General features: G+C 44.8%; 1 protein-coding gene across 1 annotated transcript in view; it reads right to left on the bottom strand.

The window, feature by feature from the left end:
• LOC149367208 (DNA-binding protein RFX2-like) overlaps positions 1-26,684 on the bottom strand; it is a 76,700-nt gene extending 50,016 nt beyond the window's left edge. Inside the window, exons 1-5 of the mRNA XM_089554528.1 lie at positions 26,604-26,684; positions 13,325-13,556; positions 10,243-10,366; positions 7,404-7,533; positions 7,064-7,219 (exon numbers count right to left, since the gene is read on the bottom strand). Coding sequence (XP_089410654.1) covers positions 7,064-7,219; positions 7,404-7,533; positions 10,243-10,366; positions 13,325-13,513 — 599 coding nt within the window. The 5' untranslated portion in view covers positions 13,514-13,556; positions 26,604-26,684. The remainder of the gene's footprint in view (positions 1-7,063; positions 7,220-7,403; positions 7,534-10,242; positions 10,367-13,324; positions 13,557-26,603) is intronic.
• Positions 26,685-26,810: the final 126 nt, after the last annotated feature.

The raw sequence follows: 26,810 nt of genomic DNA, 5'->3' as shown, positions 1-26,810 counted from the left end.
TATGACAGCTGGTTGGATCTGTCCAGAATGAATTAAAGATGCTGATGGAGCAATGCACTAACAGACATCATGTCACCCCAAGGAATTCCGACTCAAAATTAAGATGAAGATGCATGCTTAAAAATGCGATCCGGTGCATGACTGCCTGCTGTCCGTGCAAACCAACCCCCTCCCCTAGCCCACTTTTCGCTCACAAAGCTATCATGAAAATTAATTGTACACTCATTCCAGCGTAGAATTATTGTACTGGCAATAAATGCCAACAAGAATAGACCTTTTTATGGTCCCCAATGGCTAATTTGAAAGTGCTTTCAGCTGCGGTTTCGGCACAGACCACATCAGGCTTAACGACACTGAGCGACATTTCTTCCCTTTTTTCATTATGATGTGAATGCCTAATATTGCAGCAACTGATGTCTACACGGTGGACTGATTGTGGTTGTAGGTTTGACAGAAACGCTGGCGTGCTTATACTGCACGTCGCAAAATTTCTTGCCAGATTCGGAGAAGCTGTATTTCAGGCGTGATATCCAAACCATCACTTTCGAGGTGCCTGTGACACCCTCTTAAAGGGACCCTGCAAGGATTTTGACGGACCATATTCTAATGCAACAAATCTGTACAGAAGGTCCTTGCGCGTATTTGAGTTAAATTTAAAAGCTCTGCGTGGCTCCAATAATTTCCAAAAAAATTTTAAAAATTTTTGCTCGAACAGATTAGGGAGACAGCTCGTTACGTGTTCTTAGCCACCCAAAACACCAATGATGTCTTCTCATCCAGTGTGCCTAATTGATGTAGGCAAGATGGAGAGTGGCGTTTTGCAGTATCGACCTGTTTTCATTTTATTTTTTTCTGGCATGCCAGCAAGTATCAGTTGAGGGGGAGAGGAGGAGCATCATTTTTAACTGCTGATATCTTCAGTGTCAATGAAACTCGCTTAAAAATGTCTGTGGTGCGGTGATGCCTATATTTTCTAAAACCAAAACCTCACATCAATAGTTTCTTTCTGCACACTATAAATGATCGAATTCTATCAGTTTTGGAGTTACAATCAAAGAACTGTGCACAATTTCATTAGAGTGTTTTTGTGTTAGTTTTTTTTGGTTGGTAATTGTGCTAGGCCATGATTTATATGTTTTAGTCCCATTTCTGTAGCTTGCATCGTGTTTGTGAGTTTTTATAGTTGTGTTCTGCATTGTTACGCCTTGTCACTGTACTTCCCCTCCTGTTTGGGCCAGTATTTTAGCATGTAGTGTCAATAAATACATAGATAAATAAATAATTAAACAAACAAACAAATAAATAAAAAGATACCAATTGCTTGGGCCCTTTTCTTACCTCAGTAAATACCCATTTCGCCCGTTTAACATGCGCTATGACAGGAGCACACACATCACCTCACTAATGCTGGAAGGCCTCCTGGCTATGTGCTCTCGGGAATAATCCTCAGAGAACAAAAACAACGGTACTTTTGTAACTCATGGGGAAAATAAATATACATCAGCTTGAGATTTAGAGTAGTGGGTGTGTTTATGACGCAAATATGTCCATTGAGAGAGATTTCCAATTACACAGCACCCGGATTATACGACGGTTTCCCGCGGTTCCTTGAAATACATATAATCGGGTTCTACTGTACACTGTCCTTCCAGGACAAGAGAAACAATGGAGCTATGGTGTTTAATGAAATGTAAATTTCAGGAATAGGTGGCAATGTAACATACACTCCTTTATACTACAGTTGACGTCAGACATATCGATTTATTGCTTATAGCGAACAACCAGAACATTACCTTAAAAATCCATGCAATCCTATGCATTGTTCCTCCCGACTTTCGCTCTCGCGTTTATGGGAACACTCAATATATCCAAAGCGCGCCACAGCCCTGTAAATGGTGCTTCCCTGGACGCCGCTTCAATATCACTTTCCGCACGCTTAGCTAGGCCTGGTGTGTGGTGGTGGACACCTGCTCACAGTGCTCGTGCTTGAAAATAGCATCACAAGGCAAACGCGTGGGTGTGCTTCAGGGTTGTCTTTGGCCTCTCGCACTCATTTTTTCATGTGACACCATTGCAATGAGGAAGAGGCAGCATTAGGCACGCAGCTTGTCAAGCAGTGAAGCCAACCTAGCTGAATGAAGCCCCGTGGCAGCCCTTGCCTGGCCTGCTTCTTTCGCTTTGCTGCTGAAGGTGCTGTGGAGACAAATTGTACCTTAAGGGAGGACGAGGGTCTTAAAACTGACCTTTTTATTTGTGGCTAGAATCTCATGAAAGTTTGCGCACAGATATGCTTTTCTCTCCTGATTCCAAAAATGTAGTCACAATTGAGCTGGTGGTCTTAGATCAAAAGTCATCTTAAAGTCTAGAGTGCTATGAGGTAATTTCTTGTGAAGCTTTAATGAACTTTCTCATTGCATTTGGTTGCTTTCAATTACAAGAGTTGATAGCCACAGAATTCTCATACCTGATGACATTCTTACTTTTTTGTTCAGGCCACATATAATTAGCTATTTACAATTAGCTTAACGAGTTGCAGTGTCAAATACTGTGACCTTTTACTCTCGGCGTAGTATATCAGGATGACACGCCTTAAGAGAAAAACGTAGAATGTCACCAGGTATGGGAACTCTCTGGCTATCAATTCATGTAAATAAAAGCAACAAAATGCAATGAGAAAGTTCATTAAAGCTGCATAAGAAATTACCTAATTACATTCTAGGCTTTGTAAGATTTAAGACAACCAGCTCAATTATGATTACATATTTGGAATCAGAAGAGGAAAACATATCTGTGCAAAATTTCATGAGATTCTAGCCATGAATAAAAAAAGTCAGTTTTAAGACCCTCGTCCCCCCTTAATTTTAATGATATTATTCCATATATGTGGTACTCGTAAGGGCTCTTATAACAGACGGTGGCCATTTCCAAAGTACTGCCCTCTGCGGTCTCAATGTGAATGAATGGATGAATGTTAGGAGCATCCTCTTTGAAACACGATGGTGGCAGGTGCCATGCTCGGTACTTTATTTCTGTTAATACGTATTTGTCCAGCCAATCAGTCAAACTCAAAGGTGTTAACTAGAAACTCTACCTTTTCATTTTCTTAACAGAAATTCTATTACTCTTAAGGTACACCAATTTTGAATCCTGAACTTGAATCTTTAGGTTATTGCCTGCTTTCTGCTGTTAAGCCGCCAATACTCCAACCATTTTTTACTTACGTCTCCCGCAGAAATTAGGCCTAGTGTCGCCTAGCGAGCGGCCCGCGACTGCTAGTGCAGATGCAGTGTTTTTCTTGCTTCTATCACATTTACTTCACTCATGTGCCCCGAGAATCCAAGAAAGGAAGCTCGGAAATACTAGCGATCAGGGCATTCCTTGCTCTGTTCCATCCCAAGCAACCAGCAAAGTTCCAACTTCAGCCACAAGCTATCATTGTAGAATGATCTAGATTGACCCTTTGCAATGCACTGTACATTTTGCGAATTGCCAATCAACAACGCATAAAGTGATTTGCACCGTTTTTTCCTGCACGAAAGACGGTAGTACTCTTGGATTTCTTGGAACTGAAAGAGGCTGTCAAACCTAAATGCTGAGCTGCAAACCTAAGCCTAAGCCCCCGAAGTCCATCCAGTCAGGCCAGGCAATGAGAAGACTATCGTATAGCTGTATATCACCAAGCCACACGCCAATCCCAGCTGGACTATATTAATGCACTTGAAATACAGACTTAATGATGCTGTCTATATGGCTTTTAATGAGTCGGCTGATTCCACTGGTATGAACTTTAACCAGTCGAGCATAAAAGCTGCAAATCATTGCTGGTGGAAATGCAGAGCCAGTGATGGGGTCCAAATTGAAGAACAGTTGTGCTTGGTCAACGCCCACAACAAAGGAGGGCTGCATGTGTATGTTCATGTGCTGTAGTTCTGCGACTCCTTGCAAGTGCTGCAATTTTTAGTTCCCAAAGAAATAAATTCAGACAATTACTTCCAAAGTGACTCTAGTAGAAACAGGTATAAAAAGCCTTGGATGCGTGCTGCTTAATTGAAAGACGACATATCACAAAGCCCACGCTTCTACAGTTGATGAGAATTCGGAGGTAAAGAGGTCAATTTTAGCACTACATCATAAAAACTTTTCCAGATTCTAGTGTATTGCAACACTAAAGCAGCATAAACGCAGTGTAAGGTTGCCATTTATGAATCCTATGGATATGACAAAGCTCTGTGCCACAAGGTACTCCATTAGAGCTGCAGGGGTACCGCAATGCTATTGTGCCAAGCGGTTTTGACACTGCAACAAGGCATGCGAGCGTCAAGACAGCACCGATGTTCGCAACAAAAGCACAACAAATGCTGCACGAATGACAGTACAAAAGCAGAAAACATTGACAACAGACTGCAGTTCCACTCTTCGTTCCATTTTCTCATGCTGTTTTACTCCGCTTCAACGAGTTTTTTTTTCCCCACTTCTCGGCTGCACATACCCTTTCCTCAGCTTCCTGGCTTCAAGGTCTCTCTTCCCTCTCCCTCTCAAGGTGTCTCCGCAACGCACTCAATATCAACCTTCACTACCCTCTGATCAACTGATTTCTCATCTTCCTATGATTTCATCTTTCTCATACTGGAATATGCTACCGTCCTGCGTAAAAACATCCTGCTCAACATCCCTATGAAAAAAACAAAAAAAAAAACAACTAAGGCACTTTCTTGTAACTAAATATAATTAGTACATAGTAATACTTTTCTCCTTTACTTTCTCTTTTACTGCTTTTTTGAATACTTTGCTTTTCCTTGCAGTTATTTCGTTTATGAATGATTTTATGTAGTCTAAAGAATTTTTTTCTCATATATATATATATATATATATATATATATATATATATATATATATATATATATATACAGTCGATGACCGAAAATTCGGACGCCTGATTTTTCAGTCATGCTTGATTATTCGGACTTTTTTTGTAGCACCACGACATGGCCCATAGAGCCAATGTATAAGAGAGCTTGAAATTACGGACGCACCGCAACTGACCACTCGATTTTTCGGACCTCGTTCTCACTCGCCGCCAGTACCCAAGCCACCATTTAACGTGTACAGTAGAACCTCATTAATTCAAACTGCAGGACAGATATAAAACTTGATCAAACAAAACGAAATTCAAGCTTAAAGGGAGCCGCTTGCGATGCTGAAATTCTGCGCGAGTCGGCACAATGCGCTTGCGTGGTTTCAAATTCGTACTGTTCTTGAATGTCTTCCACCGCACGAACATGAACCGTGAGTTCACGGAACTCATCTGTGCCGAGTTTTTCGTCTCGAATACGGAACGCAAATACGATCGCAGAGGCTACGCGCGCGTCGTGGCCTCCGCAATTGAAGCGTGCTTTTGGCGCGCCGCCGGAGCAGATCGCAGCGGCCATGGCGCGCGCTCAGGAGCTTCCAAGTGCCGTCCATGGATGGCGCCCGAGGCTTGATCATCATCATCAATTTTTTTCTCCGCCGCGATTTTCCGCTATCCACATTGGCATCAGTATCGCCAGCTCCAGCCTTTTGTGGCGTGTTGGCGCGTTCGCCGGATTAGTTGTGGTTGTGGCTTTCGCGTGCTGCTGCCGAGCTTTGCAGTTTTAGCACGATGGGCTAGCACCTTAAGCTACATGGCTGGGAGTTAGCTCTTGAACACGGTAAGCGTGCGGCGGACAGGAAATTCGAAGTGGCCGAGGAATGCATCCGATGATGGTGCAACCAAAGGAGAAACACAAGCTGCAAAAAGCACGCTTTCCAAGGCAAGCCGTGCGAGTTTCCCGAACTGAAAGAAGAGCTGCTCCTCTGTGTGATGGAAGTGTGGAACAACGGTTACGCATTGACAGCGGACATGCTGCGCGGCTTCTTTTGGCATGAGCGTGCACCAGAGGATAGCAACAGCTCAGGAGTCTAAATACTCCGTGAGTGACGATTGAACGTAGAATAAATGTCGCCCATCCCTGGTTGGTGTGCTTTTACTTTAAAAAAAAAATTTCCTTTTCGCACATCGCGTGCATGGGGCGCACCCTGAAAATTGGCCCTCAAATGTGGAAAAAAAAAAAGTGTGGCCTTTATATGCGTTTATTCGGTATGTCGCGCAGCGAAATATAGTCATGATGAGCTTTAGAATGTGTGCAATACAACTGGCCGCTCCCTCCGGCGTACTGGAAATAAGTTCGTGATTTTTTCGATGAAATTTGATTTTCCGGACTGCCCGATTTTTCGGTCGTTTTCGCGGTCCCTAGAGAGTCCGAAAAATCGGTCGTCGGCTGTATATTCATGTGTTTGAATTTTCTCATTCTTTTTCCTTCAATCTGTTGAGCTGTAAATTTTATTTAGTGCATATCGTTTGAAGGCATTTGCTCTGCTGAGTTTCTCCAATGTTTTCTGCCATAGGTTTTATCACCGCTCCAAATTATACAAATGTATTCTGTACACCTGAGATATTTTAACTTTTCTTTTCCTGTCTCTTTACATACGACTGCAATGTCTTAGTGCTTGCTCATCCTACTAAATGCTTTTTTAGAAATAGCAGAAGACCTCGATACTGTCACCGACTCTGGGATCTCCTTTGCTATATTGTTTTTTGTAACTACCAGTACTGCGTTATGAATAAAACTATTATTATTTGCAAAAGGGAACGCTGTCTTGTAACAAAGTTAAAGTTGCAGCGTGATGCCCACATACGCACATAAGGCAGAGAACAATGAGGAAACAGAATGGTTTACTATGACCTTACGTTCGCTGCTCGCTGTCTCCAGTCCCTGTAGGGCTTTGGCGTCTGCGGCCCTAACTGCCCCTCGCCATATTTGGTGCCTTGAAACCGTGTTTCCTAGCCATTTGCCTATTCGCCCGATCAATCAAACCCGGACTGACCTGAGCCACGCGTCTCTCGTCTCTTCAAATTAAATGTTGAACAACACAGGACTTCAAGGGACAACACAGGACACGCAATTTCTTTCCTCAGCTAGGGGCGGTATGCGACCCAACGAGCTCTTCAAGCACACGCATTGAGTTGAACGTGGTGCGGGACCTGACGGGCTGCTTGCCGGTGCACGGTGGAGGAGCTGTGAGCAGACGGACTTCTCCCCGCGTCGGAGACTTCCGAACCTCCGTGATCACCACTGCCGCACTGGGTGGAATATGACGCCATGCAGGAGCTATGCACTGCCGCTGATCGAAACTGAAACTGATGGTGGGGGGAAAAAAAAATGAAAAACAAAATAAAACGCCTTTCACTTCGTTAGTCACACTGCACTGTACCTTTCTGAGTTTCATTTTTCACAGCAGGGAAATCTCTCCAGGCAAGAACACACCGGCACAAAAGAAATCTCTGGTATTTCGAGCGCAATGAGCGGACGTGCGGTACTCACATCTGTCCGTTAGTGGCGGTGTAGAGGCTCGGATCGCCAGTGCTGTCGACGTACTGGACGTAGGTTGGGTGCACTGCAGAAGTTGGCTGAAGGGTTACAGTGCCGGGAGTCTGTCCGTCAGCTTCGGCCACTGTCGAGAAAAAAATGGTTTGGTTTGGTTTATGGGGTTTAATGTCCCAAAGCGACTCAGGCTGTGAGAGACATTGTTCGACCACCTGGGGACCACCTGAGGGAATAATTTCGACCACCTGGGGTTCTTTAACGTGCACTGACATCGCACAGTACACGGGCCTTTGGAATTTCGCCTCTGTCTAAATGCAACCGCCGCGGCTGGGATCGAGCCCACGTCTTTTGGGTCAGCAGCCGAGCGCCTTAACCACTGAGCCACCGCGGCAGCGGTTGTTGAGAAATAAAAAAAATAATGAAAATTGGTTTTGAGGAAAGAAAATGACACAGTAACTGTCTCGCATATCTCAGTGGACACCTGAACCATGCTGCCAGGAAGGGATAAAGGAGAGAGTGAAACAAGAAAGGAAGAAAGAGGTGCCGTAGCAGAGACCTCCTCCAGAGTAATTTTGACCACATGGGGAAGTGGGGAACATGAGGATATATCTTTAACATGCACTGACATCCCACAGCACAGGGGCGCCTTTTTGCGTTCCGCCTCCATCGAAACGCGGCTGCCATGGTCGGGTTCGAACCCGGGTACTCCAGCTCAGTAGACGAGCGCCATAACCACTAAGCAATCGCGGTGGGTACCACTGGTGAGACGCAGGAGAGAAAAAAAAAGAACAATTGCCTTTCTAAGCCTTCCCACTCTTCTTTTTTTTATGTACGGAGCCCTCTACAAACTACTCATGGCAAGGGCAAACTACCCATGGCGTTTAAATACAACCTCGGTTCTTGAGTATGCTTGAAAAGAAGTGCGTTCATTCTTCCCCTTGACAAAATATATTCCCTCAGTTCTGAGGCCCTACAACTCAGGGCCCACACCTGCTGTTTTTCAAACAGCTGTGCCAGTCCCAGTACAGTCCAGCTACAACTGCAGCGTTGTGTGGAGACCGTCAAAGCTGCTGCCTTTCCATCATCATCATCAGCCTGACTACGCCTACTGCAGGGCATAGGCCTCTCCCAAGTCTCTCTCCAATTAACCCTGTCCTTCGCCAGCTGCGGCCACAGTGGCATTTTCCATTAACTAATGATTTATTAAGGCGAAAGCCTTTAATGTCTCATCGTTGTAAGCAGCAGTTGTCGACAGAAATGTCACGCTTTTCAGTTGGTCGAAACGGTCATGATGTCACAGTGCGCGAATTTCAAACAGGGCCAATTGTACTTTGGCTAGTAACCATGCAACCAATTGAAGAGATCATATAGTGATGCTCCAAGTGGGACTGAGCTTAGTTAATTTCTTAATTACCCAATTAGCCTAATTAACTTTTCTAGTCAGGCCATATAAACAAATAAAACCGAGTAGGAAATTGGTCGAGCTCGGGAATCGAACCCCGGTCTTCGGAGTGTGAGCATGCTATCCACTCCGCCATGCCAGCTCGATGGCTTGGAATGAACAAAGGCCTGTCTAGTGAATACATGTCTTTGCTCACTGCCATCCTCCTCCCTTCCCTTGCTGCGAGGTTTAGGTGTCCACCGAGGTATGAGAGACAGATACATTTCCTTTCCTCAAAATGGCCTGTTGCAAGATGCTGTTGCCTTCCTCCCTTCCTCTATAGTGCCATTCAGGTGTCCACCGAGATGACAGAGAATTACTGTGCCAATTCCTTTCCTCAAAAAGCGTGGTGTTTCGCGTTCCACTCCTAAAGGCGAAGCTTAAGCGTCATTAATTAGCATTTAATTAGTATTCAGGCATTAATCAGTAATTACCAATTAATTAGTGATTTGTCATCACTTAGTAATTAGTACTCAATTACATGTGACGCCACCAGTGCCACAGAAGCCGTCAAAGTGGTGTGGAAAACGGTTTCGCCTCTACGCACTTTAGACAGTCAAAGTGCCCCTGAATTTTCCTTTTTTAATACTTGTCATTCATGACACATCTAAATTTACAATGCTCTCGTCACTTTGAGATGCACCACCATTTTCTTCTGCACTCGCAGTCTCCGTGAAGTCGTACGCCTCCCACGCACCTCGCTGCTACCTCTTTCCGTTTTCGGGACGAAAGACTCGGCATAGACGAGTTCCACGAATTATGGCTAGAGTTCCAAGTTGACGTGGCAGGCGGCGTTCAAGAACAGTACGAATTCGGGACCATGTGGGCGCACTGTGCCGACTCGGGAAAGAATATCAGCCCCACCATTTAAGAGGCTCCTTTTTAGCTTGAATTCTGTTTTGGCTGATCAAATTTTTGATTTCCCTTGGAGCTTGAATCAAACAGGTTCTAGTGTAAACGTCATATGGCAGCTTGGGTATTGAAAGGGAGTGCAAACAAGGACCGAAAAATCGAGGAGTCAGTTGTGATGTGTCTGAAATTTCCGGGGCTCTTATACATTGGCCTTATGGGCCATGCTGCGGTGCTGCTAAAAAGTCCGGATGATCAAGCAAGTTCGAAAAATCACGAGGTCCAAATTTTCGGTTTTTGACTAAAGACAGCCGATCGCCCGTTAATTAATAGAGTGAATTTCAAGGAATTGGACAGACAGATGAGGGCTGCAGGATCAAATGAAGAGAGAGATTTGAAGTCATACTGGGATAGAGCAGCTGAAGCTGGCAAATCAGTGAGGGGCTAAAGGGCTAATTGGCGACCAAACCAATGAGGGGGGAGGGTTTGTCCCGCATGGGATGCAAGCCAGCTCATGAGAATAATGATGAAGGAAAACAAGATCACCTGCAACAGCTATGAAGTGTGGCGTGCCATTGGTAGTAGAAACCTGGACGACTGTCGCCTGCGGACTTGTTTGCGATGGGGACGTAGAGGGCGCCACTTGCTGGGCTGTTGCCGTGGCGACCACCTGTATAACGGGAAAAGCAGAGCACTGAATTTTTCTTTCTTTTTTTCGTGAAATACTCCCGGTGCAATGCAGTAGCAGTGGAAGATGTGCAAGCACAATAATCATTTTGCCCGGAAGTTTATTAACCTTCGTCTCCGAAAAGTGAGCCAAATGCCCTAGCAATATGCAGCTGGGGTTCATGGCAGAAAGTGATACCTGATCTACGTGGGGTTTCAAAAGCAGTCAAACTGAACATCACTCGGCTCAACTGCTGGTCCTAGTCTGCTACAAGATTTCAACAGGGCTTTGTTGGATTTTCATTCGATTTGACATAGTACTGCAAAGACAATTTAAGAGTTTGAAATGCCTTCGAAATGCGAAAATGTGTGCTCTTGTGTGTGGTATCTTCATGCCATCATTTTGAAAGCAAAAATTTAAGAGGAAATGTATGCTTTCAGGTCAGAAATTTTTATACACATTACATGCATTGTTTCACTTGATTGCTGCAACAACATGGCAGTCCCGGTAAACATCTTCAACCTTTTCCGGTTTGGTTTTTGCCTTCTCGGTTTCAGAGACCAACTGCAGAACAGCAGCTGTCCTCCAAGGAAACTAAATGCAATTAACGGCGATAAGCCTTTTACCGTAATTTACAACCATGAAACAGCTTATGCGACAAAACACACAAAAGCATTAACAAGAGCTGTTGTCGGGCTAGTTGGCGATCGTCTACATAAGCCATGTTATATTGCACTAAAACAAAAACGCATAAAAGAAGAACACAAGCACAGAACGAGCGCAAAAGCGTGAATGGGCACAAACGAAAATTGCTGGCAGCATCGTCAATGAAACGCGAAGAATGAACGTTCAACTCCTAACTGCCTCTGAAAGTTGTTGTGGAGCACTGTGGAACCCCGCTGAGTGTGAATCGAATGGCATTCGACTCCCAACGTCAATTCAACGTGCCTGTGTAGAACAGGTATTATACCCGTGCCACAAGGACAGATTTAATGCCACTAAGTGCTTACTGCCTTAAGTTTTAATGGCATTTGTGAGGTGCCACACGCATAAATTTAATGGCATTAGCCTTACTGCCATTCGCGACCTACCGAGTTCGTCACAACTCATTCACCCGTGCAATGCGTACTCTCGTTCCCATTCCACACGCAGAAAAGCATGCAGCTTTGTTAGTAACAACTTCCTAACCAGTAAGAAATTGTTATTTCTTAACTTTCAGTCAGATGAGGCATCTACACCGCATTTTCGATTCGAATAGCGCCATTTTAACCAGCCTTTTTCACAGGTACTCTCGACTTGTGTGCCGACATGCGAGTTTATGGCTACTTTTTCGACTTGTAAAGCAGGAACAGCCATATTTTCTGGAAAATCATTTTTACATTACATTTGAACAACACTCCCGATATACTGTGCTCATCAGCACTGTTTATATTCAGATGAAACTTTCGACTGCCTTGCAAGCATCATTGTCATCGTCACTTTCGATAATGGCATTAAATGCGGCCGTGTACCACCAACTTCGGAAATAATGGCATTAATAGACTTATAGCCCTGTCACACTAACAAATTTAATGTCATTCGAATAGAATGACATTAGCACCTAATGTCATTAATCGACTGCTACACGGGAACAATGAGTTAGGGGAACTCATTCACATTCGATTTCGAACCAAATGCGTACTCTGGAAACCAGATACGCAGAAGGAACAAGCTATGCGAAAAAATAATATGCACACTGCGAAACTTAGAAAGTGCATTTATTTAGTTCTGCTAAAAAAAAGTTACTGCTGGTGTGACTCTGTTCACACTACAGGCTGTCAAGGATAGCTATTACTCTCGGTCTCAGCAACCTACAGCAGCGGCCGAGCGTGAAGCAGCGTCTTTCCCGCGACCGTCGGTCATTTTGGAATGTGTGATCCTTGCTGGTTGGCGCGCCATGTTCATTAAGCTCGAAGGTACTTAAAGACGTAACTTAGCAGTTCACCTTTTGGAAGTCATTTCCAAGCTCTGCTCGCCGCCATGTCAGCCATTTTGTTTGTTTACATTTATCGGATTTGTGGTTGACTTTGTACTTGGCTTGGCTTTTGATGGCTAAAGTGGTGCAGAATGGTCGCAAGTAATATTTTAAGCTCATAATACGGCACACAAATGTTCTCACCCGCTTTTGAAACACTGCATAACAATTTCAAACATCTTTTATGCATGCTGATTTCGTTCAGTTGGACTATTTTTTTTTTCACTGATCGTCGATGCCATCATTTTCGAATGACGTTATTTTTTTCCGTGTAGCACCGAAAGAGACCAAATGACATTCGATGCATCGAATGCCATTAGGTTCGAATGACATTAAATTTGCTAGTGTGACAGGGGTATTAAAGCCTTAAGCATTTACTGCCATTTGTTATGCACGTTTGGCACGAGTATTAGGCAGCCCCCTGCTGTGATGGTCAGCGAGAAAGCCACAGAGGGAAGGACAGTCTAAACCAGAAGGAACGGAGAAGACGGTTGGTTGGTTGGTTGGTTTATGGAGTTTAACGTCCCAGAGCGACTCAGGCTGTGAGGGACGCCGTAGTGGAAGGCTCTGGAAATTTCGACCACCTGGGGTTCTTTAACGTGCACTGACATCGCACAGTACACGGGCCTCTGGAATTTTTCCTCCATCGAAATTCGACCGCCGCGGCCGGGATCGAACCCGCGTCTTTGGGGTCAGCAGCAGAGCACCATAACCACTGAGCCACCGCCGTGGCTTGCTACCAAGCGTGAAAAAGCATGAAATTGTTGTGGAGCACCGTGGAGCTCCGTTGAGTGTGAATCGAATGATATTCGACTCAAATTTCAATTAAACGTGCCCATGTAGCACAGGTACTAGGCAGCCCCCTGCTGTGACAGTCAGTGAGAAAGTCAAAGAGGGAAGGACAGTCTATACCAGAAGGAATGGAGAAGGTGGTCAAGCGAACCCACCACTTGTGCTGCCTGCGCCACCTGTGCAGCAGCAGCCGCCTGCGTCTGGGAGGCCGCGGTGGTCGCTGTCACCGCCTGCATGGTGGTGGCCGGCTGGGAGACGACCGCCTGTGCCTGTGGGGGAGAGTTCTGCTGCACGTGGCCCGAGCTCAGTGGCTGCATCTCCGCAATGAAACCCTGAGCTTCCATCAGGCCGGCTCGGGCCGCCGCTCGCTCACTGCTCTTGTCCCTCCTGCACGGGGAAGGAGAACGGTCGCCACTTAGGCAGCGCTTCGTGCGCAGCACCATGTTTCTCTGGCAATGCAGCTGAATTCCGTAACTTAATTGAACAAATTATCCTTAACATAATTGAGGGCATTATCCGTAACTTAAATGAAGGCATTATCCGTAACTTAAAGGGACACTGAGGAGAGCTCTATTAATATTTTTTTTATAGCAAAATCCGATAGTTTGGCATTTCATGGCTTTGTTGCCACTTGGCCGGCAGCGAAAGATGCATTTATTTCTAAGAAATTTGTATTCAAAGTTGAAATAGTTTTTCCCGCCACTCTGATTCAAACTTGGGAGTCTGCTATGACGACACAGAACTAAGTGACGTGAAACATGACATTCACATTACGTAACGCAGACTCCGTGATTTCTGGCGGCCAGCACTGCGGCAGCAGCAGCCGAAAAGAAAGCTACCGCCGGCCGCACGTTGAAAGCATCTATCGGCTATTGCGGCCGTCGCTTCGTTTACATTTGCACCGGCGTTTTGCCAGCGTTACAATGGACCCCGTTCTCGAAGTCGTCAACGAAGTTCTCGCAAATAGACGCCTTTAGCATACCGTGTACCTTGTTACCGTTAGCGGAATACCGGGAGCCCCCATACCGCTGAGAGCAAGCGCTGATTGGTCCCGGCGCTGCAGGAGCGCGCATAGCTATCGGGTACGTGGCGCCATCTGGCGACGTCAAAGAGATTTGCGCATGCATTTGCTGCGCCTCAGTGATTCGTAGCTTCTCGTGTCCTAGTGTTGCTAGAACTATTGGTTCTAGCAACACTGTTTTGTCCTATGACGCCATGAAGCTTGTACTTGCGAGTTTGGGCTGTGGCGGCGATACCTGTATTTTGGTTCTTGCTCTTTTCTATGTTACAGGAGCTTTGTTGTCAGTATGAATGGCGTTTTTGTAATCAGGAGCTGGTATTCTGTCGATGCAAGTCAACTTCAATTTCTCCTCAGTGTCCCTTAACTTAACTGACGGCATTATTCCATTCTCTCAGCAGAACCCCCCCACAGCATCCATCTAAGTGCCAGTGCCAGAAAATAGGAGACAGGCTGTGAGAACGGATAAGAGCACACAAGATTTGGGTGCAGCAGCGACTCACGCACGCATTGCACTAACAGTTGTACGCTCCTGTCAGAGGTTAGTCTTGACACCGTGTCGATTGCTAGTGCTGTATGCTAGGTAAGAGATGTGTACAGACAGGTGCAAAGTCCTTCGATGAAAAACAATAGCCAGAGCCTCTGATGGTGTTTTTTTGTTTTACTTAATTTGCAGCGCTTTTACGTAAGGCGAACAGGTTGGTTTTGTTGATCTAATATAAAACGCAAAAACGTGACAAAAGCATCTTCATTTATTAACACAACTAGCACTATATTTACTGTTTGCTCAATCATCAAGCTCCCACCCAATGATGTCATATTCACTGGTAAAAACTGTCACTATGTGGTGACACCAACAGCTCCATTTGTTTTTACGAGCTAATTAAAATACTAAAAACATGAATATACGAGGTACGACCAGTGCTGACAGCATCACTATAACTCACACATAGGGTTAAGGTGTTTTTAACCATCATTTTCTTACCCGTCAACTTTCTTAACTCCAGCCTCTTTAAGAAAATGAAGTGTTTCTTTGGACCTTGTTATGCCACGTTATCAATTGTACACGCTTTTGTTCTAATTTCTTCTGCTCTTCTCGGTAACGCAACCCCCGAAAATGTCAGTGAAAAATATCTGTTTTTTCAGTAAACAGCCTCTGTGTCCTCAGCAGTACCTTTAACGAGTCTAGAAGCTAAGCCAGATGCTGCTCAGTTTACTGCACTTTATATATGCAACAACTACAAGAAAACAAAACGGCACGACGAACTCCCCACTGAACCTATTCAAGTATCTCATACTTAAAGGGCCTATTAAATCTTTCCTTATTGCAGGGAAAATGACCGTTTCTGTACGTTTTAGTAGTTCTTTTATCAGCAAAGACTATCGCATTCAAAACTGAATGCAATGCCTGACAAAAAAAGCTACATAAATGGGCGAAGTGGTCGTCAGTGGGCAATATGGCAGGCAATAAGCGTAGTAGCGCGTCTTTGAGTCTTTGCAGTGCGCAAAAAAAGGGCTGCCTTGCAGGAAGAAAGAAAACTACATTGGAAACGAAACTTTGGTTCTCTGACCACAAGCAAGAAGCACAACGTGCTCATTTGAAATGTGGAAGGTTCCCAAATCGGCTCGCAAAGTCATCGTTAGCGAGCCAACAATGTTCGATGGGCGCGGTAAGGAAAGAGTTAAATCGTTCTGAATATCCTCATTAAATGTGCGCATTATGTACAGTAAATGACATTGAATGTGAATGCCATGTACAAGTCCTAAAATGCGATCCGATAATTTACAAAATTTTAAAAAATTCCCGTTGCCACACCTTGTGGAGACCACTGGTACCAGTCTTTCGCAAGAATCCTGCCTTGTGACATTTCTTTTCATGACATCAGCCGTCAGAGTGCTGTGAATGGCTCGTAAAAATTAAGGGGGACACTTAGGCTCCACCTTTAAGGGCATGACGCCGTTAACGGATTCATTCAACAGTTCCTCTACGCCCGCACAATCACAATTCTTGGATCAGATTTACACATTTATCACAATGCAGGTTCTACACTCTTTTTAGAACTCTTCCACACTGCAGTTTACGCATATAATGTTACTCTAATTTGTGCCTCACTAATTAGCAATTATTTAGTTAAATCCACTAGTTACCGTATTACTAAGCTTCAAATAAAGCCAACATCACACATACACCAACCCCCTTGCACCTTAGCCAAGTCAACCTACTTATGTGACCTACTTACAGGTAATAAAGAAAAAAATCTCTATGTGGCCTAGTCGGCAATGTGCCTAGCTGGCGATCCAAGGGTCATGGCCTCAAATGCCAACTACAGTTTGCGGAAATTTCTCTTTAAGTAAAATCAATTAATTTATGAAGTTAAGTCATTTGATATATGCGCCACCTTTAATTCACGTTACAAATGCTCTTTTCAATTATTTTCATTCCAGATGTTCAGGCGGCGTGATGTGGGTTTTCTGAAACCCCAAAGTTACCGGAACAAGGCTGGTTTTTCTGCTGAGCGGATGCGTTAACGCTGTACCATTATAACTGCAAGGACGTTTGTAGACAAAGGTGGCAAGCATCAACAGTCGAAGATGGTGCCACGTGAATCCCTTTCAGGCTCCCTTCTATTCTCCTGCCTACACAGAGAGAGCCCCCCAAAAAGTAAATAGAGATAAGAAAAGTAAACAATAGAGACAAAAATACTCAATGGGGTCGCGGGCTGTGTTTTTCTTAGTGTGTTAGCATTTATGGTGGCCATTGTTTGTTTTTCTGATTGTCTGAAGCCAGTTTTGTGGCAGGCTGCTCACATGCAGCCTTCCAGAATTCATGACGGCATTAATTGTGGCACTCACGCGTGATGGCGCCACAGCTCGTGCGGTGATACCATGCCTAGCAAGTACCGCCTTTCAATCTCGCTCACATCAGATACTAGTAAAAAGCACTGCATTGTTAATGCTGACGCATGCTTGAAAGCGCGTCATCACTTGGCCCCAAAATGAAAAGAAGAGGCGCACGCAATGATAAGACATGTTCATTTAAAGAAGTTTGGTTTGGTTTGGTTTTTGTGGGGTTTAACGTCCCGAAGCAACTCAGGCTATGAGGGACGCCGTAGTGAAGGGCTCCGGAAATTTCCACCACCTGGGGTTCTTGCACTGACATCGCACAGTACACGGGCCTCTAGAATTTCGCCTCCATCGAAACTCAGCCACCGCGGCCAGGATCAAACCTACGTCTTTCAGGGCAGCAGCCGATTAAAAGAAGTGAATGGCATTGCTCACCACAGGCAAGCTGGACAAATTTCTAGGAAAGAGTGCACCAGTGCTGAAGGCAGTTTATGTAAGGATGACTGAATTCAGACCATGCGCTCATGATGAGGAACATTCAGGGCACCCATCTGAGGTTATCACTCCGGACATAGAAGAGAACAATCCATGGAGTCATTAAGGACTGCCATATAAGAATGGACAAGATCTTAACTGAATGAGTAACCAAAATCCTGCACAAACAATCCACAAATCAAATAGTTACCACTCATAATGGGCACTGCGAGTTTCTGACCGTCGGCTGACGGTATGCGAAAAAATATCTCTGAGCAGTGTTGGGTGATGCTTAATCACAACCTTAGTCCTTTTTGCACAAGAATAATCCTGGATTCACTAATGTATAAATGCCAGTCAAAGCAATTGTCAATGACCAACAAGAATCATTTTAAAAAGGCAGTGTGTTTAGGGAGGCAGCCATGAAATTTTCCTCCTCATCTGCTAGCAGACTAGAAGGGCAAAGAGAGGAGTGTATTACACATGTGATCGGGCCAATTAAAAAAAAAACTCTTAGGCAACCCTCAGTGAATTGCTTGAATGAGTTAGCAACTAAACATTTGTTATATCTGAGAATGACACACTAAAATTCGTTATATCTGAGGTGGTACGCTTAGCTTCGTTATTCCACTTAAGGTCAACACACTTAAGTACGCTACATCCGAGGTCCAGACACAAAAGTTAGTTATATTCGAGGTGACATACTTGGGTTCGTTATAACAGAGGTAGCACACTAAGTTCGTATAGGTATTACATAAAGTTTGTTCGTAGCCTGGTGGGGCAGGAGGACAAATAGAGGAAGGCCATCAAGAACATGCCAAACAGGAAAATAAATTTTCATCGACAGCACCAATGCTTTACTCCGGTATTTCATCCTGTGTGATATGTACTATCGGAGAAAATCCTTAAGGACGCTCGGAGAGTAATTTAGCCCAGAAGCTTCGTGCCTATAGTGACCACAGTGTTCCACTTCCACAGGTTTTTCAAAGAACGAGAGTTTGACTTGCATTTTCGCAAATGTGGTCTCGATTCAACATCTAATCGTAGAGCTATCGGCTCAGTTTTGTGGCTTGCACGTCCCAGAGACTTTTGTCCCTGACTGTACACTGTATGTGATGCGCATTTCCTAATGATGTCTGTTACTTCTCATGGGTGCAAAAATATGTCACGATTTCTATCAAGCACAAAATCAGGGAAGCTTACCAGCGCACAGCTGCTTTCTATCTGATTAAGAAAGCAGACACTGACTTGTTGCCAGGTTTTTAGAAAACTTCAAAAGAAAGGTAATTTCACTTTTTCTTCAGTGCAGTAAGCAGAAAATTTCAGCACCTTACTCATCAAAGTGGCTAAATCGTTTTCCAATGATGTTTTAGAGACCTAACTGTTCATGACCCGAAGACAGGTCGGCCCAGCTATTACAGTGTTTAACATCGGAGATGCTGCCCAGAAACTGGTAACAACTGGTTGTGAAGTAAGCGGCGCGATTCTGAATAGCTTCTAAGTTGTTAATGAGAACCTGTGTGCTGGCGTCCCACACAATGTAGGCATATTCGAAAACAGGCCAGATGTTGGCTGTACGTAGGGTTTCATTAATGCTTTGCGGGGCTTGCCTAAAATTTTTCTTGACAAAGTCATCAATGCGTCCTGCCTTCAGGGTTACACTGGATCTTACAATTCCATGATAAGACTGAAGAAAAAGTGATGCTTAGGTATTTAGCTTCGTTAACTTGGATGAGGCAATGAGCACTAATGAGATAACGTGATTGCGCAGGGTTACACTTTCTGGCAGATCGGATAATGCCAGCACTTGGAAACACTTATGTGGCTTCCCGGATAACAGTGGCATAGCATGAAAAATGGGACGCCAGGGCGAAAGCTAATGCCCTTTTCACTACCTCCTCCATGACAAACGACCATGCCGCTAATTACGGGGTACATATACAGCGGGCACGAGAGGTGCAAATGCAATGCCAATGACTATATCTTCCATGGCACTGTTAGCAAGTGCAGATAAAGCATGAACATGGTGCAAACGCAAGCTGCACCACCACCAGTAACTTGTGTAGTGAGGCAAAGCCTGCCACCTGTTATCCAAGCAGGCTAAGCCTGGCGCTTGGCAGGTCGATACATATGTTTTATTGCAAACAAAGTTCAGTATATATAGAATTGCATGCCCATGTTAAAAATAGTTATGAACAGTTAGACTGAGCCAATAAATGGTAATATCTGTGCTTGTTATAATGAGGTTTTACTGCAGATAAATAGCAATTAAGTCCAAAAGCTTACGTTTGGAGTCAAACTACAGTTCATCAAAATTTAGGGTAGCGCATTATTGTGCACACCTGTCGAGTTCGCATTGCACAGCCTGAATAAATACATAGTCTCCTCTCTCAAGAGACTTTGCAAGGCCACGGCACAGGGACTTAGAATGCGACCTATTCATCACCATCATCATCAGCCTGACTACGCCCCCTGCAGGACAAAGGCCCTTCCCATATCTTTCCAATTAATCCTGTGCCAGCTACAGCCACCCTATCCCCTCAAACTTCTTAATTTCATCTGCCCTCCTAACTCTCTGCCGTCCCCTGCTACGCTTGCCTTCTCTTGGAATCCACTCCGTTACCTTTTGGGACCAGCGGTTATCTTGCCTTCGCATCACATGCCCTGCCCAAGCCCACTTCTTCCTCCTGATTTCGACAGGGATGTCATCAATCCCTATTTGACCCCCACCCCCCTCTGCCCTCTTCCACTCTCTTAACACTTCGCTTATTCCAGACACTATCGAGAGAGACTGGAGCAAGAAAGGGGAGTTTGAGAACAAAAGGTCATAAGTTGAGCTTGCCTGCCTCACTCTCGCTCTGTCGTCCGGTAGCTGCTGCCACAAACTGGAAAACACCATGTGCCAAGGTAAGTTCTTTAAAGGCGCTAGGGATGAGTAGGAGAGCATAGGTAACTTATTACGTCATTGAACACCAGACGCATTAAAGCTTCCTGCAATCATGAAATAGCCAGTTGAAACCTACAGTGAAACATTCGAGAGAGAGGGAAAGTCATCATTGGGTGAATGATCAAAATGTATTCATCATAAAGTTTGCACCAGACTGATCCACATTTCCTATCACCAATGCCGACTGGGAAACTTCCGTGCGTTTTGACTTACGAGCAAGAACACCTTTCCTTCTTCTGAGTCAACACTTGAATGAGTCCGCCGACCTATGGTAATTGGTAAGATGCATACTCAGAAGGGAACGCTTCAACCCAAGGACCCATCTAACCAATATCTCTAGACAATAACTACATCGCAGCTTAACCCCTTAACCGTTTTGGACGAGCTGTGCTCGTCCTTGCCAAGCCGTCCCCAAACCGTTTTGGACGACTGTAGCTCGTCCTCTCTGAATAGGTTCTTCTCTTCCTCGTTTCGGACGAGCAGTGCTCGTGTGTGGCTTAGATGACATTTTGCTCGACAGATGGCAGCACTAACCTGTTAATTTCGTTTTCTTCTACCGCATAAATGTTTTTTTTTCGTATGGCAACCTGGGTTTTAAAAATGGCATCCGGCGGAGGCGACGCGTGTTTTGCTGGCCCGTCTTCTCGGATAAGACGCTCTTCTTCGTCGTAATCTTCTTCAGACGATGGTGACTGAGACATCGAAGTGTACATTGTTTCAGGGAGCAAGGACGACAGTGCTGACGTTGTGCTTATCAGTTCTTACGATGAAGAAGTGGACAGCTCAGAAGCGAACTTTGCGAGCGCGCGTCAGTGCATGAAGGTCAACGTCAGTAACATCCCTACATGACCCCCTCGGTTTCCTTTTCTTGCAGTTCCCGGTAAGATGTTCACTATAAGCTTGCCTGATGACTTGCTTGAATATATTTATCGCTCATTACCAGCAGGAAGTTGGTTTTTCGTAATGTCAGAAATAATAAACTTTAATATGCTAATTTGACTTCATGTTTGCTTCAGATATTTTTAAAGATCGAATTCGTGCTTTTTATTGCAATAATATTCGAAATCAAGAATAAAAAAAATAAGCAGTTTTGTTAAGAAAATCGTTGATATAGCAAAACGGTGAAGGGGTTAAAGAAGATAAAAAGGCAGCTAGTTCGGCACTTCTATTTTTTGCAGTTTGACAAATGATAAGCATGACACTGATGCACACATAGTATAATTTGATGAAAAGGAGAAAAGACAACTTGCCACCCTATCAACTAAGTGGCACTGGCGGCTATCTCCCTCTCCACTTTCGATGTCATCGATCAATACATTTCATGCCATGCTTGTAAATCAGAAAAAGCAGCCAATAAAAGCAATGCTTTAACAAAGCCCGCACAGCTATAAAAAGACATGTCCAAAAGCTGTTTTGGCAAAAAAAGTTTTACACATGAGCGCGAGGTGATGACTTTCACGGGGGTGCAGTCCTCGGCCGTGTGCCCATAGTTGCCACTCCAGTTACAAGTTGCAAGATCTTCAAGACTGCCAAACCGCTGAGTTCTACAAGGGGACAAAACTACCTCCAGCACCAGGTTGTATGAGATTGCACAGTGCAGTAGGTGCCTACAATATGTACAGTGGTGAGCAGCCTTGTCTAGAGTGCTTGACCAGTGCGCACTTGGTAACAAAAACCGAAATTAGAGAGCAGCCCCTCATTACAGGGCAAAGTTTTCGTGCCTGCTTTGTTTACGAGGCTATCTGGCGCTACTTCCGTGCAAGCGTTGCAGCTGGACCCTAGAGGCTGCCACAAAATCTGGATTTGTTTGCAAGGAAGTGCACCGCCCGAGCGCTCTAGACAAGGCTGCTCACCACTGTACCTACAAAATGCACCTAATCTTTCTGCTCTTGCAGGTGAGACCCACTCAGTATCCTTATGTTTGTATAGTGTGCACTGCTGCCGAGCCAAACTGCCCGCACTGCTTACTATTTGTTCTTTTGTGTCGTGATTAGTTAGTGACTAAGGAGGCAATTGAAGAATTGTGTGGTGCCTTGAAACAAGATCTTGAGGCGATATATGAAGCACTGGATGATACTATTGAAGAAATCAGGAAATTTGTTGATGGCTTCAAGACTTCAAGAGAAGAACTTCAAGAAGTACTACGTGAGAACATAGGCTTGAGGTCTCAAAACATGACACTGACTTTGCGACTAGAAGAGCTACAACAGCACCAGCCATGTAATAGTATTGAAATTAGAGGAATACCCAACGATGATGAACAACAGATATAGGTCAAGAAGGTTGGCCACCCAATCAATGAAGAGGTTGATGAAGATGACGTTGATGCTGGACCTTCATTTAGTTCGTGTTATGCCATGCAACAAGAGAAGTGACCTTCTAGCAAAAGCAAAGGAAACATTTAACATTAAGAAGTTAGGTTTTGAAGAAGTCCTGCCTAGTGTTCATCAATTAAAACTTAACAAGGCAAAACAAGCAGCTTCTGGGAGCAGCTATCAAGAAGAAAAAAAGAAATTAGCTGGAAGTTGGTGAGAACTGCTGGAGAGAAAGCGTTTGCCAGAAGACACTGGACATCGTCAGTCCTCCGCATAGGCAGCATGAATGACGTTCATGAAATGAGAAACTAAACATGGCATGCATGGTATTTCCCACCTAACCTAAGTATTGTTCTGAACAGCAACTGTTCTCACTTCCAGAACTGGCGCAGCCACTAGCTACGATTACAATTCCTTTAACAAAATATTCCCCATCTGAAATCTGAATCAGTAACAATCCTTTTAGAGTGTTAGCTCTACACATTGTGTTTCGAGCCTCCGAGTTATGCTGAATCCACAAATAGAATCCAAGATGGCGGCTTCCATAGCAACGCCATTGTATCCCAGTGGTCGCCATGGTAACGGAGGTGGTTATATAATGGAATGAACTAATAACAGAAGGCAGTGTGATGTCCAAGCACTACAACTCGAAACTAAACTATGTCGATTTGGTATATATATCCCTGTCTCGCAGGCATCAAAGTCGGGTGACTTAGTCCCGACATTCGTGTAAAATATGTGGGCCAACTGTTTGCCGTAGAATGTTCCGAATGGTGATACAATTCAGCATTTCTTGCAGCATAAACTTACCAGTTAAGTTAGAGCCTAGTTCACGACAGCGATTCGAACCAGCGACCTATGCACACTCAATTCCACGTCTTTACGAATTTTCATATGAACCTTGCGGCTGAATTGTTTGTCGCAGGGTGTTCCAATTTTGCGTTTCATGCAGCATGAACTTACTAGTTAAATTAGAGTCTAGCTAGCAGCCGAGATTTGAACTGGCAACCTATGTTAGGTCTGTTAACGCTCGATATTTGATCACTGCCTCAGCACTGGCTCATTTTTTCATTTGAATGCAAGCAGCATTCGCAACAAAGAAGATAGACTGCCTGAGTTCTCAGAACATTTAGATTTAACTTTTGATGCATTACTTTTTTACTGTAACGCGATTATGAGGCAATAATATACCCCACTTTCACAAGTGTAAATATTACGGTTGCAGGCGAGTGTCTGGTCAAGCTGGAGGAGCAGCCATGTACGTGAAAACACAGATAGTCCATGATGTCTTGTCGGAATTCACTTTCGTAGATGTTGATGCTGAGTGCCTCATTATTTGTCTAAAAGCATACACAGTAGCTGTATATAGACTACCCTCTGGAAACAAGAATCTTTTTTTTTAGCCTTGGTAACATGCTAGATTATATAGATAATATTAATACCCTTGCCAATGATATAGGTTCTTACATATGCACTAATCTTGTGATGGATCTTAACCGCATTGCAACTCGCGATGTTGCCAGATTTATACATCACAGAATAAGAAGTAATATTTCCGCATATACATCTTTCCAAGAAATTAACCTGGTGTCAGAATTTCTCAGATCCTTTCTAATGAACATAAATTGGGAACTTGCTCAGAATTAAATCAATGCCAACAAAGCTTCAATTTTATTTGCACACTCGCAAACCTACCCATAAGGTTGATATCCCAATACCCTCAACAGATGGGGACACAACTCTAAAGAAGTATCAATGCCGTATTATGTATTCAAGTATTCGTTTTTCCCTAACACACTTCTTGACTGGAATAGTCTTCCGATAGTGGTTTGCGCATCCAATTTTCAAACAGTTACTGAAATGATAACCTGACGTACCTGATGTTATGCTATCATTGATACTAACTAGTTGTGAATTAATTCTTTCTTGTTTTCTTATGTTGTGTTACCCTGCTGACATGTTCCCAATATCTTCTTTCCGTGTGATATTATGTCGTTAATCCCCCTACTAAAATGCCTCACTGGTGCTGTAGGTACTTGTAATAAATAAATAAACAGCCCTTTTATAGGACCTGGAACTCACAAAGAACCATGTATACAATAGGTCCTCTCCTTGGTGTGAAACTTGACGCCCTGCCCAAGGAGTGGAGTAAGACACAAGCTGAAGACCCCTGAAGCATGGACATGATGCCAGGCACAGACATGTTTTAAAATGACAAGCAGGGAAGATTGAGTGCAAAACGTTAAACAAAGGAAATTGTGGCTGTTCATTCCAATGTCCGTTACTCAAAGCAGCTTGCAAGTGTGAAGCACGTTGATTGTGACAGTGAACCTTCATAGTGACACAGTCAACGACATGTGACTTGACATTGAAAAATGAAATAGACGGTTGTTAATTTAACCTAGCAGCTGGAGTCTCGTCAGATGGAGTTTGGTTGGCATCAATCAGTTTCATCCAGGAATGAAACACTGAAGCCGGCTGCTTAGGCAGCTGACTTAAGTTGCATGCTTCAATGACGTCCTTCAAAATTAAATCGCCTAGCTCTCTTTTGGCTGAGCTTTGAAATTTCGATTCATCGCGGAAGCACAAGCGCAGGTACACTTCCGGCGGAAGCGTGGAGTGCGGACTTCCCTAGAAAGCCGCGCCAAAAACTTGGCGACAGCAACGCACCAAGGAAAAAACTTCCTACCGCGAGAGCGGTCAGCCGCACGGACGGAAGAATGCGATGACAGATAAGTGCTGACCGGACCGCGGATCTGACCGCACCGGACAATGCGTGTGGTCGATCGACTTTTGCGCCGCACACTATTCGAGCTGACCGCAATCGTTATGTCATTCGGCGATAGGAGACGAGACGAACTTACTCACGGGACCGCTCTCCGTGCTACGGCGCGGTCAGGTCAGAAAAACGGGCCTGAACTTTAGTCCAGATTTCGGGAAATACGCACCATCGGATAGACACGGCATAAAGCAGTTCGTATAGCAAACAACTACAAGTGTAAAAAAAGGCTGAAAGGTATTTAAAAAAAAAAATCGCGTTACGAGGCCACGTCACGAGCGAGCCAGTACAGCACTCGCTGGCCGGGTGCGTTGTAGGCGAAATGAATTGGGAACGAATGCCAAAGCAGGAGTCGTCCGGAGCCTCCGAGCTTTGCCGCAGAGACAACGGGTGCCGTGTTTTCGGCGCTTGGGCGGCATCGTCACACACCGCTGGGCGCGCTCCGTCTAACGGTCTCGCACCGGCCCTCCAGACACGCACGGCGAACCGTTATCGGCTGACCGGCGCAGGCCGCAGTTAAAGGGACTGCCGTGACTAAGCCTTCGGTAAACAGCCCACGCGCACCTCAAGCGACGCACTGACGCCCGGCTCGCGGAGGTACGAGCATCGCAGCTCGGAAATGAATCGGACTAAATATCTCAATGAACCGACGCCGATCGCTCGAAGCGAGCGTGCATAGCTTCCCGTCGACCTGTCCACACCTCGGCTGAAGGAAAGACGGTCGACGCAATGTGGTCGCCTTTCGGAAAGGCTCATAGTGCCGCGACAGGGGCAGTCATCGTCCTGAACCGTCCCCCGCGGGACAGAAGGCAGAAACACGTCGGCGACGAAAGATACGCGCAGTTTAGGACGACTGTGCGCTTGTCGCGAAGGCGGGCGCTGTGGGGAAGGGGGGCCGGGCGAGCACGCCTCTGGCAAATCTCGCCATTTTTCGCTTTGCCACAAGCCGCCGCCGGCGATTCGAGCCGCAAGACTGCGACCCGACCAGCCCGGCAGCCGAAACGGACACGAACGTCGGCTGTGCCGACCACGATACAGCATGCCTAAGCAAATTCACCTTTTTGTTGACAGGTTACTAGGTCCTCCCAGCTTCCGTAGTTATGGCGTTTGACTCCAAGGGCAACAGTTGCCAACTGCCGTAACACAGCGTAAACGACGTGCTGCTCCGCACGTTGGTTGCATAGTAACGGTACACAAAGCCTTTGTACAAACAATTACTTATTACTCAGGGCTTCATAAGTACAAATAATATTGTTAAAATGTT

Source organism: Amblyomma mixtum, chromosome 1 (assembly GCF_055824585.1).
Source record: "Amblyomma mixtum isolate Tamu chromosome 1, ASM5582458v1, whole genome shotgun sequence".
NCBI classification, from domain to species: domain Eukaryota; kingdom Metazoa; phylum Arthropoda; class Arachnida; order Ixodida; family Ixodidae; genus Amblyomma; species Amblyomma mixtum.
This window is presented reverse-complemented; position numbering and strand designations above follow the sequence as displayed.